The 17,491-nt window shown below is 40.6% G+C and overlaps 2 protein-coding genes across 15 annotated transcripts in view; one reads left to right on the top strand and one right to left on the bottom strand.

Moving 5' to 3' along the window:
* Positions 1-17,491, top strand: part of LDB2 (LIM domain binding 2) — a 397,664-nt gene that overhangs the window by 141,880 nt on the left and 238,293 nt on the right. Inside the window, exon 3 of one of the 14 annotated variants that reach the window (XM_054682799.2) lies at positions 4,583-4,634. The exons of the other annotated variants lie outside the window; for them this stretch is intronic. Coding sequence (XP_054538774.1) covers positions 4,625-4,634 — 10 coding nt within the window. The 5' untranslated portion in view covers positions 4,583-4,624. The remainder of the gene's footprint in view (positions 1-4,582; positions 4,635-17,491) is intronic. 14 annotated transcript variants of the gene reach the window in all.
* On the bottom strand, positions 8,335-11,159 carry LOC129143701 (tubulin-specific chaperone A). The gene has a single exon (XM_054682800.2). It carries the CDS (start codon positions 8,853-8,855, stop codon positions 8,529-8,531), a length of 327 nt encoding a protein of 108 aa, XP_054538775.1. The 5' UTR covers positions 8,856-11,159; the 3' UTR covers positions 8,335-8,528.

Below are 17,491 nucleotides of genomic sequence, written 5' to 3'. Positions count from 1 at the left end.
ATTAGTATTTGTTAAAAAAAAAAAAATCCCCAATCACACACATACGAAATAATAAGAGATATTTTAGCTGAGGGCTTTTTTTTAGCCTTTACTAGAAAAAACTTTTCATTCTTCCTCCCCATCGCTGGTGTCTAGGGGGGTCCTTTTGGGTCTATAATACTTTATCTCTAAGTTGCCATAAATCCTGTAATAGGCGTCTGCTTATTTATTTATTGTATGTCATTCCTTATTAGAATGTTATTTGCATGTGGATGAGGGCTCTGTTTTGTTAATTGCTGAGTTCTCAGATTAATACAGGAACTCATACATAATAGGTAGCTCAATAAATATTTGTTGAATGAAGGAATAAATGAGGACACAAATGCATAGACATTTGTAGAAAAGTTTATATAATCAAGTAAAATGTTGGCAAAGCTATCCTTTACTGAGGTCTTTGGATTTTTTTGAACAGGAAGAAATTAACTCACAGTGGTCCACTGGCGTACTCAAACAAACTCTGGGTTACGATCTGATCTTTTTTTCTTTTTTTGAGACAGAGTCTCACTCTGTCACCCAGGCTGGGGTGCAGTGGTGTGATCTCAGCTCACTGCAACCTCCACCTCTGGGTTCAAGTGATCCTCCTGCCTTAGCCTCCCTACCGAGTAGCAGGGATTGCAGGTGTCCGCCACCACTCCCAGCTAATTTTTGCATTTTTAGTAGAGACAAAGTTTCACCATGTTGGCCAGGCTGGTCTCTAACTCCTGGCCCGAAGTGATCCACCAGCCCAGCCTCGGCCTCCCAAAGTGCTGGGATTACAGGCATGAGCCACCACATCTGGCTGTTCTGATAGATTTTAATAGGAACAAAAGTCCCGGCAGTATAATAATTGAAGAGATGATGATGTTCTGGGTGATATATTGTTCCTTTCATTCAGAAAGCAGAAAGCTCCTCAGTATTGACCCTCTTCCTCCACGTGCTCCATCTCTTAAGCCCTTCACTCCCCTGATGGGGGTGTGTCCGCCCAGGTGAGATATGATTGGGCAGGTGGAAGCTACTGATGTTTTCTTAGGGAACAGGTGGTAATTGGTGGGGAGAGCTTCAGGATGGGCCAGGTTATTAGACTATGTGAGAAATTGGCCTGTGCATCCCTAAGGCCACTTGCCTGCCCCCGCCCTGGACAACACCAGGAAGGTACTACTCTGGCAGCTGGAGAAGTGGGCAGTTCCATGGAGGAAGTTCTATCCTTTGGGTAAGGTGGACTCTAGGAAAGAAGAGTATCAGAGGTAGACAATTCCCTGGCAGCAGGTCAGTAGAATAAAGAACATTAGGGCTAAAAACGGTCCTTTCTAAAAATGGAAACTTGGTCCAGAGAGGTTAGGTGGGTGCCCCACAGGTGAGGCTGAGCCTCAGGTTTGCTGATTCCAAAGTCAGCTTGCTCTCTCTCTCTCTCTGTCTGTCTGTCTCCCTGTCTCTCTCTCTCTCTCTCTCTCTCTCTCTCTCACATACACACACACACACACACACACACACACACCCTATTCCTACATCATGCCATAGCTAAAGGAAAATAAATGCTTTTATCAACACACACATTTCTGGTAACAGAAATAAGGGTCCCAAATAATTACTGTCCTTTATCTGAAACAGAAGACAAAGAAAGCCAAGGATCAGGTTCCTCAAAGCCCTCTGTGCACCTGCTCTGCAGTTCTAAGTCCAGCATAAAGTGTTGCTTTTCTTTCTCTGTCTTGGGTTAGGCTGATCACTTGCTATTCGTTTCAAGCACAATATTAATTTCCCTTTGCTCCTTTTAGGCATGTAGCAGAACCGTTCCCCACACTATTCTTCTGCCTTATGACAGCCACAACCACCATTTGAGTAATATGCTTCTCAGCTGGCCTAGCCTGTGTCCAGGTCCAGGTCCACAATGGCCACATTCTTAGGAAATACGTGGTTCACATCTCATTCGGAAAATATTTCCTTCCTGGGAGAGATACATGGAGAAGGATCTCCTGAGGCCCATCTCAGCAGGCAATGCAGGGCTGAGAGGCTGGATGGTGCAGGAGAAAGGGAACAGGGGTTCAATGCAAACATTCTTGGGCTTTAATCCATGCTTTGCTTGATAAACAGAGACTTCATTTTCTTATGTGCAAGTGAGTATAATACTACCATCACTGGGCTGGGTGCTGTGGCTCACGCCTGTAATCCCAGCACTTTAGGAGGCCAAGGCAGGGGAATCACCTGAGGTCAGGAGTCCAAGACCAGCCTGACCAATATGGTGAAACCCTGTCTCTATTAAAAATACAAAAATTGGCTGGGCGTGGTGGCATACGTCTGTAGTCCCAGCCACTTGGGAGGCTGAGATAGGAGAATTACTTGAACCCAGGAGGCGGATGGAGGTTGCAGTGAACCAAGATCATGCCACTGCACTCCAGCCTGGGTGACAGAGCGAGACTCTGTCTCAATAAAAAAAAAAAAAAAAATACTGCCATCACTGGCTTGTGAAAATTAAATGAGATGTTATAATCAAAGAGCTGAGGATCATTTGAAGCATAGAATGATCAATACTTATTATCATTGATATGCATGGCCTTGGCCTCACCATAGCTTCTATGCATTGAAAAGGCTTCCCAACTGGGCAGGACTTATCAAGTGAACAATGTGGACAGCCTGATGCCGAGGCTCCCTGGCCAGGTGGGAGTCCATACGACCTTTTTAATGGGCAGTTCCTGCTGAAATGCAGGACTGAGGAGATTGGGCTCTGCTCCCAACATTCAAGTGCAGAAACCCACTCTCGCTTCTAGTAAGTGGTGAGCAGGAGAAGGGAGTGGAGAGGGGAACAGTGATTAAGAATGTGTGGGGCAGAAGACTCCAGAACACTTGGTTAAACTATGTGTAAGTGGGCGTGGCTTTGCAGGTTAGTGGGTAAATAGTGTAACTACTAAAACACTACCTTGTTTCAGAGCACTTTCTGTTGGCCTGTTTCTTAGAGAAAAACCTAATTCTTTTCTAAGTGGCCTTATTTGAAACATAAGGGTTTGATGGGATGGCGCATGTAAAGTTTTTGGCAGTGCTTTCATCCCTTTGAAAATGCTCCATAACACATTGATGGGTGTTCTCATTAGATTGGATTCCAATAAGCACATTGTTTCCTCTAGACTGAGATCTAGGACAATGCAGATAAAATTTTCATTAACCTTTAACTACTATCTGTGGTTTGGGGCTAGGGGTCCCAGTAATTCTCTATCACACATTTGTTATTTCATCTTGACCTTAGTACCCTGTCTGGAACGAGGATTTCCAGAGAGACCACACACATTCATGGCCACACTAGCCAAAAGCTATTCCATGGCTGCTGGAGGGACATTTCGCTCTCCAAAAAGAGAAAAGTTGTTTTAAGAAATGTCATCACTCTCTGCTTTTCTTTTCCTCAGTCACCAAGGCTCATTAGATAGTCTGAAGAACCACAGATCCACACCTCTGTGGAGCCATTTCTACACTTGCTGTTTCTCTTTTACATTGTCGTTCCTTACCTCCTTTATTTTTCCTGAAAGCTCCAGTAGCTTTGCAGTATTGACTAAGTTCTTCAATTTTGTCTTGTAATATGTGTTTTTATGTGTTGTGTATTTGGACATGTTCCCCTAAGGTACAGAAATTCTGCAAGGGGCCCAAGTATGTTCACTATCTCCGGTTTCTATTTCTCTACTGCTTTTTATTGGTTCGACCTCACCCAGCTATATTTTTACTGTGCTTGCTATATAGGAATTCTGAAAGCATTTTTTCTCTATTTTTTCTTTCTCTTTCTCTAATATCCCATTACATGATTTAAAACATGTTTCTGGGAAAATCACTCCTTGGTAATATGCATAAGGCATTTTGACACCACACTTAATAACTACTATGGCAGGAATGTGGCCACTTTAAAAAGTTACATGCAAAGAATGTGCTCTGCAGCACATGGGGAAAGGGATTTCAAGCGCAAGAATTTAAGACCCGTGTGTGTTTTTTCTAGGAATAATGCCTTTGTGGTGTCCACCTGAAACCTAGAAAGGCACAGGTTTCTCTGGCCACTGCTTAAAGCTCTTGAGCCTTCTCAGAAGGTATGGCCAGCTGGCCCTGCAGACTTGGTCTTCCATAAAGTAATTTTGCTTCCCTAAACATTCCTCCTTCTTTTTTTTTTTTCCATCCATTGAGACAGAGATAACATTCACGGATTTTGGATCCACGCAGGTTCATTTTGAGTCTTTGCTCCTCCATAACTGCCAGATGTTAGGCATGTGAGATGACATTAGACATGTTGCTTAAACTACCTTAACCCCAGTTTCTTCATCTGTAACATCTGGGTAACAATGATGCCAACATTTTAGGGTTAAATGAGATGCACCTGTAACTTTAGCTTAGTGCCACTCTTGAAAAGCACAGAGTAAATAAATATTTACTGCATGAATTAATGAATGGACGAATGACAGAATAAGTGAGTGAGTTAAACCTATGAGACAACAGCCACTTCAAATTACCATGGAGTTCCCATTATTTATTTGGCACATAGTGGGAAGAACTCTGGTTTTGGGCAGAGCCAAAACAGACTTGTCTTCTTTCTATACAGGAACCAAGAATTTAAGACCAATTGGGGAAAAAATGAATATTAATGGCAAATGGTGAGTTAAACAAACAAGTTCCAAACAATTACAATTACCACATCTGTCCAACAGAGGGTGAGATTTTCATCCCCCATTTTGCTCAGAGAGCAAGGAACTGCTAAACATTTATCAAGTGCTGGTAATTTATTTGGGCAAGTTATATGTAAAGAGTGGGCTCTGTATCTTGTTCACTGAGGACCAGAGGAAAGGAAATTGATTTTGATTGCATTCAAAAATTTATTTTCAAGAAAAGAATACACTTCCTCAGAGTAGTCCTTCATGTTTAATTATGGGAATGGATTCTTGCCTCTGACTGTGGCATCTTGGTTGCTTAAAAACATAAATGTCATTGTCTCAGATGACCCTGGACCATGCATTTATTCGCATGGGGTTCCATTAAATGGTTTCCAGATGGCTCTAGCCCCCGATGTTGTGATTTTATTTTATTTTTATTTTAAAGATGAGGTCTCACTCTGTCATCCAAACTGGAGTGCAGTGGGAACTGATATTGTGATTAATGAGTGTCCATTTCAGTAGCAGTTTTCATTAGGCTGGTGAGATTTGTAGCAAATTCAGTTAGAAGTAGAGCAGATTGTCATTCGAAGTTGATTTGTTCCTTCACTCATTCATGGATTCATTCTTTCAGAACTCACTGAACTCTTGCTGTTTGTCAGACATTGCCTTCCTAGGCCAGACAGTTCTTCGGAGAAAGACAGTTCATCACAAATTTTTAAATTTACTTTTGATTTGATTTTATTTAAAACTCTTACCTTAAATTAGCATAATTGCCTAAGTTGCTCAGAAAGAGAATATTCTTGTGACATTAATGGAAAATCTAGGACTAGTCCTAAAAATACTTGAGAGAAAGCCCGCAATTGATAGATGAACTGACAGATTTCTGAAAAAGAAAAAGGAGACCCATCTCTTCCCATTTGTGGTTTCAAATTGATAGTATCAGAAGTTGCAAATTGGCCATAACAGTGGCTTGAACAGACATTCCATTCTCTAATGTCTGGTAAATACCACACTAATGATCATATGAGATAATGGACAGAAAAGTGCTTTGAATGAATTTAAAGTGCGGTACAAGTTGAAGGTATAATTATTATCATATTTATAATTAATGTTTCAGATATGGTATGTTTTTATTATCCCCTAATATGTTATAAGTCAAGCTGTTATGAAATCTGAGGTGGTTGTTAGCTCTTCTCTTAGGGGGTTACAATTGTCAAACGTACAGGCTTAAACGCAAGTCATATCTATGACTGCCCTCACGAGCTTGTTCTGGAGGTCTGAATGAGGTACTAACCAGAAAATGGACATTATGTGCTCTTTGCCTGACTCTGTGTGACTATGTTATCTATGGAGTCCTGGCACGTGCATTTCCTGACTTTCGGTTTTATAGAGTATATTGCCTATGGTTTCCAAACTGAAATAACACTACCCCATAGTGGGTAAAACAAAGTGTGTCAAATCTTTTCATTGTCACAATGACAGGTGTTGCTACCAGAATTTATTGTCTGGGGACTGGAGAAGAGAACTGTTCTACACAATAAAAAATTATTGAGAAACACATTATCTGACTCTTCTTACCTCCAACTTATTATCTTTTTGAAGTTAGGGTTGCCAGATAAAATGTAAGTATACAAATGCAATACTTGAGACATCATACTTCTACTACAACATTATTTGATATTTATCTGAAACTCAAGTTTAACTGAGCATCCTGTGTTTTCTTTGTTAAACATGGCATCCCTACTTCAAGGACCCCAGTTCATGTTCAAATGTGAAATCTTGACAATTCCAGAGCAGCTACAGTGTGGTGTGAGCATGACACATGATACAAAAAAGACTAAGAGATCTACCTGGACTTCTTATTCATAAGTCTTTCTTCTATTTATTTCCAGACACTGTACTCATGAGCCCCAGTTAAAGAAAGAAATGCCCCAGCAGAGGTTGGGAGTGAGGATGCAGGTCAAAGTCTGCCTGAATTTAAGTCCAAAGTCTGCATTGCAGGCCTCCTACAGTTGACTGTGCCAGGCATCTGGGCAGGTGTTGAGCACATGCATAGGAGTGTGATATATATGGCTTGCCCAAGGGAACTTGCAGTATAACAAGGGAGACAGACCCATAAACGATGAACTCTAATGCAATAGCATCCACCCTGTAAGAGTAGTGCAAGCAAAGTTCTGTGGTGCACTAGAGACCTAATGTACAGCATAATGACTGTAGTCAATAATACTGTATTATATACCAGGAATTTTCTAAGAGATGATTTCAGGTGCTCTCACAACAATGGAAAATTGTAGAAGGATATGGCTATATTAGTTTGCTTAATTGTGGTAATAATTTCACTAAGTTTATGTATATCAAAACATATTGTACATCTTAAATACATAGAATTTTTATGACAAAAATAGAATTAAAAAATATAAAAAGTACAGCGAGGCATGGAGAAGCGGGTGTTGATGAAGTCTGCTCTTAATGGAAAAAGATTGAGCCTAGGAAAGACTTCTTTCTAACCTTCTAAAAGCCTTAGTTCTTAAACTCATGAGAGAAAACACTCTACCACAATGTCCTTCAAATACAAAGCTTTCAATAGATATTTGTAACTTGAACAGATGATGCAATGCTGGTAAATAGCACAAATGTGACCCATGATGTCTGAATATCTAGCCCACAGGCACATTATTAAACCTATAGTTTTTCTCATATTTTAATAAGTTTCCACCATCACAATCTCAAGTGACTGCAGCCTGTTTTGTATTATAGAGCAATCTAGAAATTTGTCCACAAAAAGAACAAGGACTTGAGACTCATATATACATATATATATATTTTTTTTTCTTTTTCTTTTTCTTTTTTTTTTTTTTTTTTTTTTTTGAGATGGAGTCTTGTTCTGTCACCCAGGCTGGAGTGCAGTGGTGTGATCTCGGCTCCACTGCAACCTCCGCCTCCCAGGTTCAAGCAATTCTCCTGCCTTAGCCTCCCGAGTAGCTGGGACTATAGGCGCTCACCACCACACCCGGCTAATTTTTGTATTTTTAGTAGAGACGAGGTTTCACCATATTGGCGAGACTGGTCTCGAACTCCTGACCTTGTGGTCCACCCACCTCGGCCTCCCAAAGTATGAGCCACCACACCCCGCCGAGACTCATATTTTAAACTTCAAACTAAAATTATGCCTACCCAACCTACAATGCTAAGACTGATTTTTTGTCTTTGGTGCTTTGGACCATGAGATTGCTAGAGTATTTCACCACATAGTCTCAAAACTTCCTAGGAAATCCAATTATAGCATTAAATTTTACAGAATAAGTAATTCTCAGCAATGGTTAACTAGGTACTTGATTCTTATTGAATGCATCTTACTGGGTATAATTTCAGTGGAAACACCTATTTATTTATTTAACCTTCCTCAATGACTTCCCATGTGTTATCTTTCTGTGCCCTGGGAATAAGAAGATGAATGAACAAAATCTCTTGCTTTGGAGGAGCTAAAGATCCAGCGAGCTTTTGTTTCAAAGACTTGATTATTAGCAGAGCTTAGCCATGTTTTTTCATGTAGATACCCTCTGCCTCTGTTTATAAATCTGTTCCTAATAATGCTTCACACTCTATTTTTACACATTATTTCCAAACGCTACATTATTACTATTTTTTAAACGTAAAGCATTTGGAAAAATCAGTGTTCAGCTGAGATGTGTGCAGTATTTCTTTTCTTTCTTTCTTTTTTTTTATTAGATGAACTCATTTATTTGACATATTAAATTAGACAAAGAAATATATATGTAACCAGATAAAAACAATCACATTCTCATACTACTTGAACACATAGCAGTGGTCAAAAATAATGGATTGTAAAATGGACCCCAGGATTTAATGCAAAAACCACCCCATACGAGAAAAGTTTCAGGCTTCTAACTTCACTGAATCCAGTACTAAACGTGCTTCTTTATATTCCTCAGCTTCTTCCAAGTCTTTTTCATTTTCTAGTATCCGTTGAAGATCCAAATATGCGGCTTCCAACCTGCGCTGGCAATCTGGGATCATCATCCGGGATTCTTGTAGGATCTCTGCCTGCTTTTTAATGTCATAATTTTCACCATCTTCAGCTCTCATTTTTTCAATCTTTTCTTCTTGTTGTTTTGCCTCTTTTTCATACATCACTTTTTCTTTGACCAACCGCTTCACCACGCCGGTCTTGATCTTGATCTGTCTCACGCGAGGATCGGCCATGGTCCCTCGAGCGCCGCGAGAAGCAGTATTTCTTTTAGATAATAATGGTTGGTGATATTTTGGTTTAGTGGAGTGAGCCAAATCCAGGTATCCTCCCCCACAATCCAATGTGTAGCTTAATCTTCACATTCATGTCATGTTTTAGAACTGTGAACACACCTTATTTATGCAGATGAGGTAAAATAAAGCATTTGTTGAAGTCAGGTCAAATTAGCACTCTTCTACGACTGTATTAAGCAATGTTCAGATGGATTTCATTAAGAATGTAGAGGCTCCATGACAAAATTACCCATCAGGGTATGTTTTATTTATTGTTTAATCAAGGTAATCATATTGGAGTACTTGAATTCAGGAGCTTACAGAACTGGGTGCCTTCATGTATTTTGCTTTTATTATTCATTCCAGAAGAATCAACTTCACAAACCATTATGCCATACTTGTTTATTTTTATGAAGTTGTCCTTTCCCAATTGGTATTCTCCTTACTACTCTTTGATGGGAACTTCCCTGTCACAATATGTATTTTTGGCTTTTCAACAAGTCAGGAGAACTTGAACTTGACAATGATGACACTAATTATCATTCTGAAGATCTGAAAAAGGAGGACATAAGGTCACCTGGGAGCCTGGTGATAAAGCCCCTCCCATTTAATGAAACACAGCAGCATCACTCCCTTACACATCAAAATTTGTTCTCCATTTTATCGAAAGCAATATTACATTATTTTTACAAACTTTCCTTAAAAAATACATTATGTCTGACTTAGTCCTGCCTTTGAATAATCTTCTTTGCAGTTTGATTGTTTGTCTTTTTTTACTTTGAAAAATGCATCATTTGCTATGTCAGGATGAGGTTGTTACACTGAAAACAATGAAAAAAGAAGAGTTCTTTCAAAATCTAATTATGAGCTTGTCCCAGTCAGTAATGCTTGGGAGGGTATTTCCTCATAGACACACATGGTAACTCCATGTTACTCTCATATTCCGATATTCCGGATAAAAATCAACCACCTGAGATGGTTCTCAGGTAAAGGATAATTATTTGTGTCTGTGTTTTCAGAATTAATTCAAGCTTTGAAAATATTCCAAAGATTAAAGTTAGCTAGCTGAGAGATGTATTTGTCCGTGTAAAATTTCCTCTGGAAATGTTTGTCATGTCATATATGAGAAGTACTAGCATTTGGTAAACTCAACTATACTTATTCAGTGTTCACTTGAGGCATTTAGAAAGTTCAACCTTCAAGCTTTAAAACAATTAATAATAATTCTCTTTTTCAAATTTGCCTGCATAAAATAACTTAATTCTCATGCTTATTTGCTTTCCTTCAATAGGACCATAAGAGAAATGATAAACGGTGTTTGACTGATTATGTAAATAAACTGCTAATTATATCCTTAATAGTTCTCCATGCTTCTAGACACTGTACTGGAATGTATTTCTTATAAAATGCTTTAGTACTTAGAGCTCTATTATTTTTTTAAAAGATAGGCCCAAAATCAGTAATTATGAGAGTTATTATTCAGGTTCACAGCAGTGCAGCAGCTATTTTTCACTTGATAATTACCTTGTTAAACTAATGTCAGACCAGCGCCATGCCTTATTTAAGAAAATGGTCCACCAGCCCCGAGTAAGCAGGCCCAGCTGTGGAAATATTAAAAGATTTATTAAATTCAGGCTCGTCTTCAGCATTGTCTCATCGACATTAGTTATGGGACTTGTAAGAAGTTTTCTATTTCTCATTAGATGTTTGCAGCATCGTTCTTGAGGTCCTGCTGCAGCTTCTGACAGCTGGTGTTTCCATTGTGTTCCTTCTATTTCTAGCTCTGGGCTTTGTGGCCAACCAGGGCACCTTTTAATTGGCACAATCTTCATTCAGAACCCTGAGGAGAAGATGACCCATTCCCTGGAAATTAGGAATGCATATGATTACATTTCACTTCCTATTTTCCCATTTTTTAAATTAATTATTTATTTATTGAGACCGAGCCTCACTCTGTTGCCCAGCTTGGCATGCAGTGGCACAATCTAGACTCACTGCAACCTCCGCCTCCCGGGCTCAAGTGATTCTCCTGCCTCAGCCTCCTGAGTATCCAGGACTACAGGCGCGTGCCACCATGCCCAGCTAATTTTTGTATGTTTAGTAGAGACGGGGTTTCACCACGTTGGCCAGGCTGGTCTCAAACTCCTGACCTCCAGTGAGTGGCCCACCTTGGCCTCCCAAAGTGCTGGGATTACAGGCATGATCCACTGCACCCAGCCACCTATTTTCCCATTTTTAAAATTGCAGTTTCACTTATTACCTTTTTCCCTTCGGAAAAGAAAAAAAAAATCAAGACTCTCCAATATTAGCCGTGGCTTTGGCTAAAAAGAGACAGATACAGATTTGAATTTTTAGTCCCACGTAAGTACTTCTTGCTATGATATTATAATTTGCCAAAAAAATGGAGTCAGACACGTAGTTGGTTCTTGGTGTTTTTCAAATATGTTCAATAATGACTTACTGGATTAGTTAATAAGTTAAAATGATAAACATTCTAATAATGCTTTACAGTTTATGAAATGCTTTCATAAATCAGGACCATCTGTAAGCTTACTGAGGGTGAGGACTGTGTGTCATTCACCTTTGTAGTCACTGTGCCTGTTTCTGTGATAGAGAAAGGCCCATGGTCAATATTTGCTGAGTACTACTTGGTGACCATGTGTCATTCCATCATCACTACAAACCTGGGAGCAGGTGTCAGATTGACCATTAGTGTTGAAGAGACGACAAAAGCGAGGCCTTCAAAGATGCAGAATTCAACTCTTCTGCCATGTAGGCCCATACTGTGTACCCTTTACCATCCCACAATTCAGAACTTTTTTTTTTTTTCAACAGTAGAGAATCTTTAAACATGACCTGTTTGGATTAAAAAAAAATTCTAATCTCTTACTCTGGATCCTGGACACTTACCTCCTTCTCTCCTCATTTGCTCCTCCCAGAAAGAGCACAGGTTAAGCATAATTAGTTCTTTGTGGCAAATGTGTACCTGCAGCCTGTTTTTCTTATTGTAGTTAAGTGTGGATTGCTGAAATCCCTTCGACATTGCTGCTATGAAGCTGACATTTATAAATTTTCTTTCTTAACGCAGTATGGGGTCCTCCATATGTCTTCCACAATAACTCTCTGTGTTTTCAGGGAATCTAAAGATTTATTTCCTTCCAAGTCCTTGTTGCTGGCATTTTCTCCAAGCCTCCAAAACTGCCAAGAGATGAACTTCAATTTAGAGGAACTGTTACATTTGTCATTGTGAATTTGCTAAACTTTGGATAAATTTGAAGATTTATGCTTATTCGCAAATGGGCCCTGAGAATATCTTTGGAGCTCAGAAAGTTCACGCTTGACTTCCTTTTCACTGTTCTAAGTAAACGAGTTCTTAAATCCCTGCAGTCTCCCCGCCCGGGCTCTGGGTCTCTGCCATTGCCTCAGCCTGCATTCATTTGGACCAACAGGAACTGAGATTTGACTTACCTCTGAGGTGTAGAGAAGGAGGGCCTTCTGCCTGCCTTGTTCTGTGGAAATCACATACTCAGTCTGTATTTCCAGGATGACCCAATTAGAGAATGCCTTACATAACCCCTCACTTTAAAGGCAAATAGCCCAGGCCTATGAGTCAGACAAGCTTGGCTTCAAATCACGACCCTGTCCTGCAGTTACCATATGACCTCGGATGTTACACCTAATTTCTCTGAGCCTCACCATTTTGATCTGTATAATGAAAATAGTGTCTATCTGACACTGTTATTATAGTATTTGTGAGTAACATACATACAATCCCTGATACTCAGGAGTTTTTCAATAAGTAATAGCTATTATAATCTGTATTTATATGTACAGCTAACATACCAAGAAATTGACTTGGCTTTGACTTGCTCAAGGCAACCCAGCTAGCTGGTAATAAAGTCAGGATTCAAATTAATGTTTCCTAATTCTTCATAAAACACGTGACTTGGCTGGGCGCGGTGGCTCACGCCTGTAATCCCAGCCCTTTGGGAGGCCGAGGCGGGCAGATCACGAGGTCAGGAGATCGAGACCATCCTGGCTAACACGGTGAAACCCCGTCTCTATTAAAAATACAAAAAAAATTAGCTGGGCGTGGTGGCGGGCGCCTGTAGTCCCAGCTACTTGGGAGGCTGAGGCAGGAGAATAGTGTGAACCCAGGAGGCGGAGCTTGCAGTCAGCTGAGATCAAGCCACTGCACTCCAGCCTGGGCGACAGAGTGAGACTCCGTCTCAAAACAAAAAACAAACAAAAAAATCACGTGACTCGCCCCAGGTGCAGTGGCTCACACCTGTAATCCCAGAACTTTGGGAGGCAGAGATGAGTGGATCACTTGAGGTCAGGAGTTCAAGACCAGCCTGGTCAACATGGTGAAACCCCGTTTCCACTAAAAATACAAAAATTAGCTGGGCATGATGGCGGGTGCCTGTAATCCCAATTACTCGGGAGGCTGAGGCACGAGAATCACTTGAACCCAGGAGGCAGAGGTTTCAGTGAGCCGAGATCCAGCCACTGCACTCCAGCCTGGGTGACAGAGCGAGACTGTGTCTAAAACAAACAAACAAACAAACCACATGAGTCTATTTATTAGTAACTTGCTAAAAGTTCCATACTCTCATTTTCATTTTAAACAGTCTAGAAGAAACCTAGTTTACAAGGACCACATGTCATATTTTGTTCTTTGAGTCATCTTCAAAATATTTTAGAGCCAAGTATAGGGGGAAGTGTCATTAACTGCCTTGATTTTAGTGATGTGTAAAAAATTGGAGACAATCTATTTGATAGGTATTTTAGTTTTCGATTGCAGAATATCAAATTACCAAAAACTTAGTGAATCGAAATTACACACATGTATTATCTCACAGTTTACCTGCATCAGGAGTCCAGGCTAGGTTGCTGGGTGCTCTGCCTAGGGTCTCACAAGGCAGAAACTGAGGTGTCATTTGGGGCTGAGGCTTGTTGGCAGAATTTGTTTTTTTGCAGTGGTACGATGGAGGTTTCTGGTTTTTTTTTTTCTGGCTATTAACTGGGGGCTGCTTTCATCCCTGGAGGTCTTCTACTGCTCCCTGGCATGGGGGTCCCCTCTACAACAAGCAGCTTGTCTTTTTAAGGCAGGAGAATCCCTCTCCCTTCAACTCTCCAACGTTAAGTGCTTGCCTCATTATATCAGACCTGCCCAGGAAAATCTCTCTTTTCATGCACCCAAAGTCATCTGATTAGGGACTTTAATTGCAGTTGTAAAATGAGTCATGGGATAATATCCCATCATAGTCACAAGAGCCACTCATGATCAAGGAGAGGGATTATGCAGGGTGCATATACCAGGGGTGGGAATCTTGCAGGCCACTCAGAATTCTTTCTACCACCAGGGCATGAGGCATATACATAATTATATTATACTTATAATATGAGACATCCTGACAAGCATATTTTTTGAGATGAAGTCTCACTCTATCGCCCAGGCTAGAGTGCAGTGGTGCGATCCCGGCTCACTGCAACCTCCGCCTCCTGGGTTCAAGCAATTCTCATGCCTCAGCCTCCTGAGTAGCTGGGATTACAGGCTTGCATCACCATGCCTGGCTAATTTTTGTATTTTAGTAGAGATGGGGGTTTCATCATGTTGGCCAGGCTGGTCTCGAACTCCTGACCTCAAGTGATCCACCCACCTTGTGCTCCCAAAGTGCTGGGATTACAGGTGTGAGCCACCACACCTGGCCCTGACAAGCATCTTCAAACAAGAGAAAACTGCCCTGTGAAGCCAGAAAACAGAAGTCATTTCCTGCTGTAGGGGTTGGGAGGCATGGCAGAGGCAATAAGTATAATTTGAGTAGGCAGAAATAGAGGCGAGGGGCAGTGAGGTAGAAATGGAGTGGAAGAAGCACATCCCAAGGGAGGCAAAGAAGGTATTTCGGGAAAATGGTGAATGCTTTTGGTTGGCTAGAACTTGCTACTCTGTGGTTTTTAAGAGACTTGTGTTTTGAACCTATTGAAATCTATAGAAAAGGTGATGGGGACACTCTTGGGTATACCTGATTCCATGAGCGTCCTCTGCTTTTTCATATACTGGCTAATGAACAAGAGGAGAATTTGGCCACATGTCTGTTGTATGTGGTGCGTTGAATCCTATCACCGTAGTCACCCTTCAGGACCTTGAAAAAGTCTTTCTTCTCCACCATTTCTGACAGAGAATTCCAAACTTAGGGGCTTCTGTGTCTTGTAAAATGCCTTTCTCCCTTGTAGAAAAGGTAGACAAGTCTGAAAAAAGTGGGTTCAATTCTGTAAGCTACACATTAAACCAGCTGGAGTTGGTTGTAGGTAAAATAACTCAAAACCATGTTGTATAAGAAATGTGTTGGCTGGGCGCGGTGGCTAAGGCCTGTAATCCCAGCACTTTGGGAGGCCAAGGTGGGCGGCTCACAAGGTCAGGAGTTGAAGACCATCCTGGCCAACATGGTGAAGCCCCGTCTCTAATAAAAACACAAAAATTAATTGGGTGTGGTGGCACATGGCTGTAGTCCCAGCTACTTGGGAGGCTGAGGCAGGAGAATCGCTTGAACCGGAAAGACGGAGGTTGCAGTGAGCCGAGATTGTGCCACTGAACTCCAGCCTGGCAACAGAGTGAGACTCTCTCAAAAAAAAAAAAAAGAAAAAGAAAAGAAAAGAAAAAAAGAAATGGTGCATGGATTCATTCATGTGTTCATTCGGCTAATACATACCATGTTCCTGCTGTGTTGCTCAATCTACTTTTCCTCTGGGGATCCATTAAACAAGATAGCAAGGGCCCCTGACCTCATAAGGTTTATAATATAGATTCTAGATCATAGATAATTTAGACTTTAAATTCTTGCAGAATAAGGAGCTTATAAAGTAAAGCTTACACTAATTATTAATGAATTTTAGTTTTGATAAGTGCTTTGAGCAAACTATATGTGATGCTTTAACCAATCTCTCCAGGGGGCAGCAGTGAAAGTTGGCATGGGGTGTGTAGAGGGGAGTCAAGCTAAACCTCTCTGAGAAGTTATAATAAAGGATGAAAAAAACCTAAGTAAAGAAATACATCTTGGAGTGTTTGCATATATCTGTTGAGCTGACAGAGTGAAGAGACTGTAGATTTGGGATAGACTGGATCTGACTGGACTCCTGTCTTGTGTTTTCCTGATCTACAGGTTCTTATGCATCACAGCCCACCTCATTCCCTAGTTCCCTCTGGAGGATTAATTGTCCCTTCTGTCTGTGCCAGTGACATGTGGCACACATATCTGTTATGTTACAGCTTTCATAGCGCGTGGTCATCTGTTTATATGTGCTCAGCTGGGACCTCTCTGGAGATGTCCTTGGACAGTAATCGCAGCCTTTTCACCCCTTAATCTCCAATATCTGATATTTCACCTGGCACTATACTTGCTAGTGAATGATATTTGTTGAATGAATATATCACAACTAGTTGGAAATGATAGAAGTCACATGTTGACAAACTGTAGTGCTTTAAAAGGAAGATCTTTCAAAACAACAGTTTTCCAAAATGCGACGATCTGCCCCAGAATGACAGGCAGAGCTCACCATCCCTGGAGCTGACAAACATCCCAGAATTCTGTGTATACAAATCAGAAGCAAAGCAGAATTTGAAAAACTCAATTATAACTACACTCAATTATCAAATTACATCTTTGATGCTATTACTTGAGAAAGTGAATGCATTTTTTTTCACAGGCTAGATTTATGTCCACAAGTTGCATTACTGATTGAGAGAGTCTTTCCTAGCCATACACTTCTGAGTTGTGCTTTGCATTTTGGTCTCCTTACTGAAAGTTGTATTTAAAAGGAGGAAAAGATTTTTTCTATTATAAGTAAAATACACGCATTGCATTAAAGAGATATTCCAAGTAATTATTAGGGCTGAAAAGCTTGTCAAACTATGAATGAAAATATGCCTGTGCAATAGAGTAAGGCATCAAGACAGACAGAATAATTGTCACTTAGTATAGAAGAAAAATGTATGTTCATATACATGAATTAGATCTCATCCTGAACACAGTTCTCCAATGGAAGAGAGAAGCATAAGTGGTTATGTCCCAGAAGTCCATGAGTTCTATTAGACAAGTATCACATTAGCATGAGACAAAAATCAAACCGATGCAGAAAGTTCATGAGGTAGTACCTGCCATGCTGCTTTTAGCAGCAGGAAGGGCAAAGGATATGGAGGGACAATCAAAAGAACAGCTCGCACGATTGGAGGCCTGGTGGGATAGATCCATGGGCAAAGAACAAAAGATGTGCGATGTAGCTAAGCAACTGTTACAGAGGATGCATCGTGATAGACACCTATAAACCTCCAAGGCTCGCATGTGGCCTGTTTAGGGCAGTATGTGCCAGGAATATAACTGAATGCAAAAAGACAAAAGAAGAGTTTAAACAGCCGAGTGTGTGCCAGAAGAAAAAATGATGGAAACTGTCTCTTAGCATTGAAAACAAAGCTGATTTCTTTCAAATGGGAGATGTCACAGTTTAGTGCTAAAAAGACAAAACCAAGGAATATTTATGGAGCTCTCACAGTCAAATATCTGGTGACTGTTTCCCATCTCCAATTCCAAGTTTAATTT

Source organism: Pan troglodytes, chromosome 3 (genome assembly GCF_028858775.2).
Source record: "Pan troglodytes isolate AG18354 chromosome 3, NHGRI_mPanTro3-v2.0_pri, whole genome shotgun sequence".
Classification (NCBI taxonomy): Eukaryota; Metazoa; Chordata; class Mammalia; order Primates; family Hominidae; genus Pan; species Pan troglodytes.
This window is presented reverse-complemented; position numbering and strand designations above follow the sequence as displayed.

What these genes read in the sequence shown, in the direction of transcription:
- LOC129143701 (XM_054682800.2), bottom strand. Translation starts at nt 8,855, where the DNA reads ATGGCCGATCCTCGCGTGAGACAGATCAAGATCAAGACCGGCGTGGTG.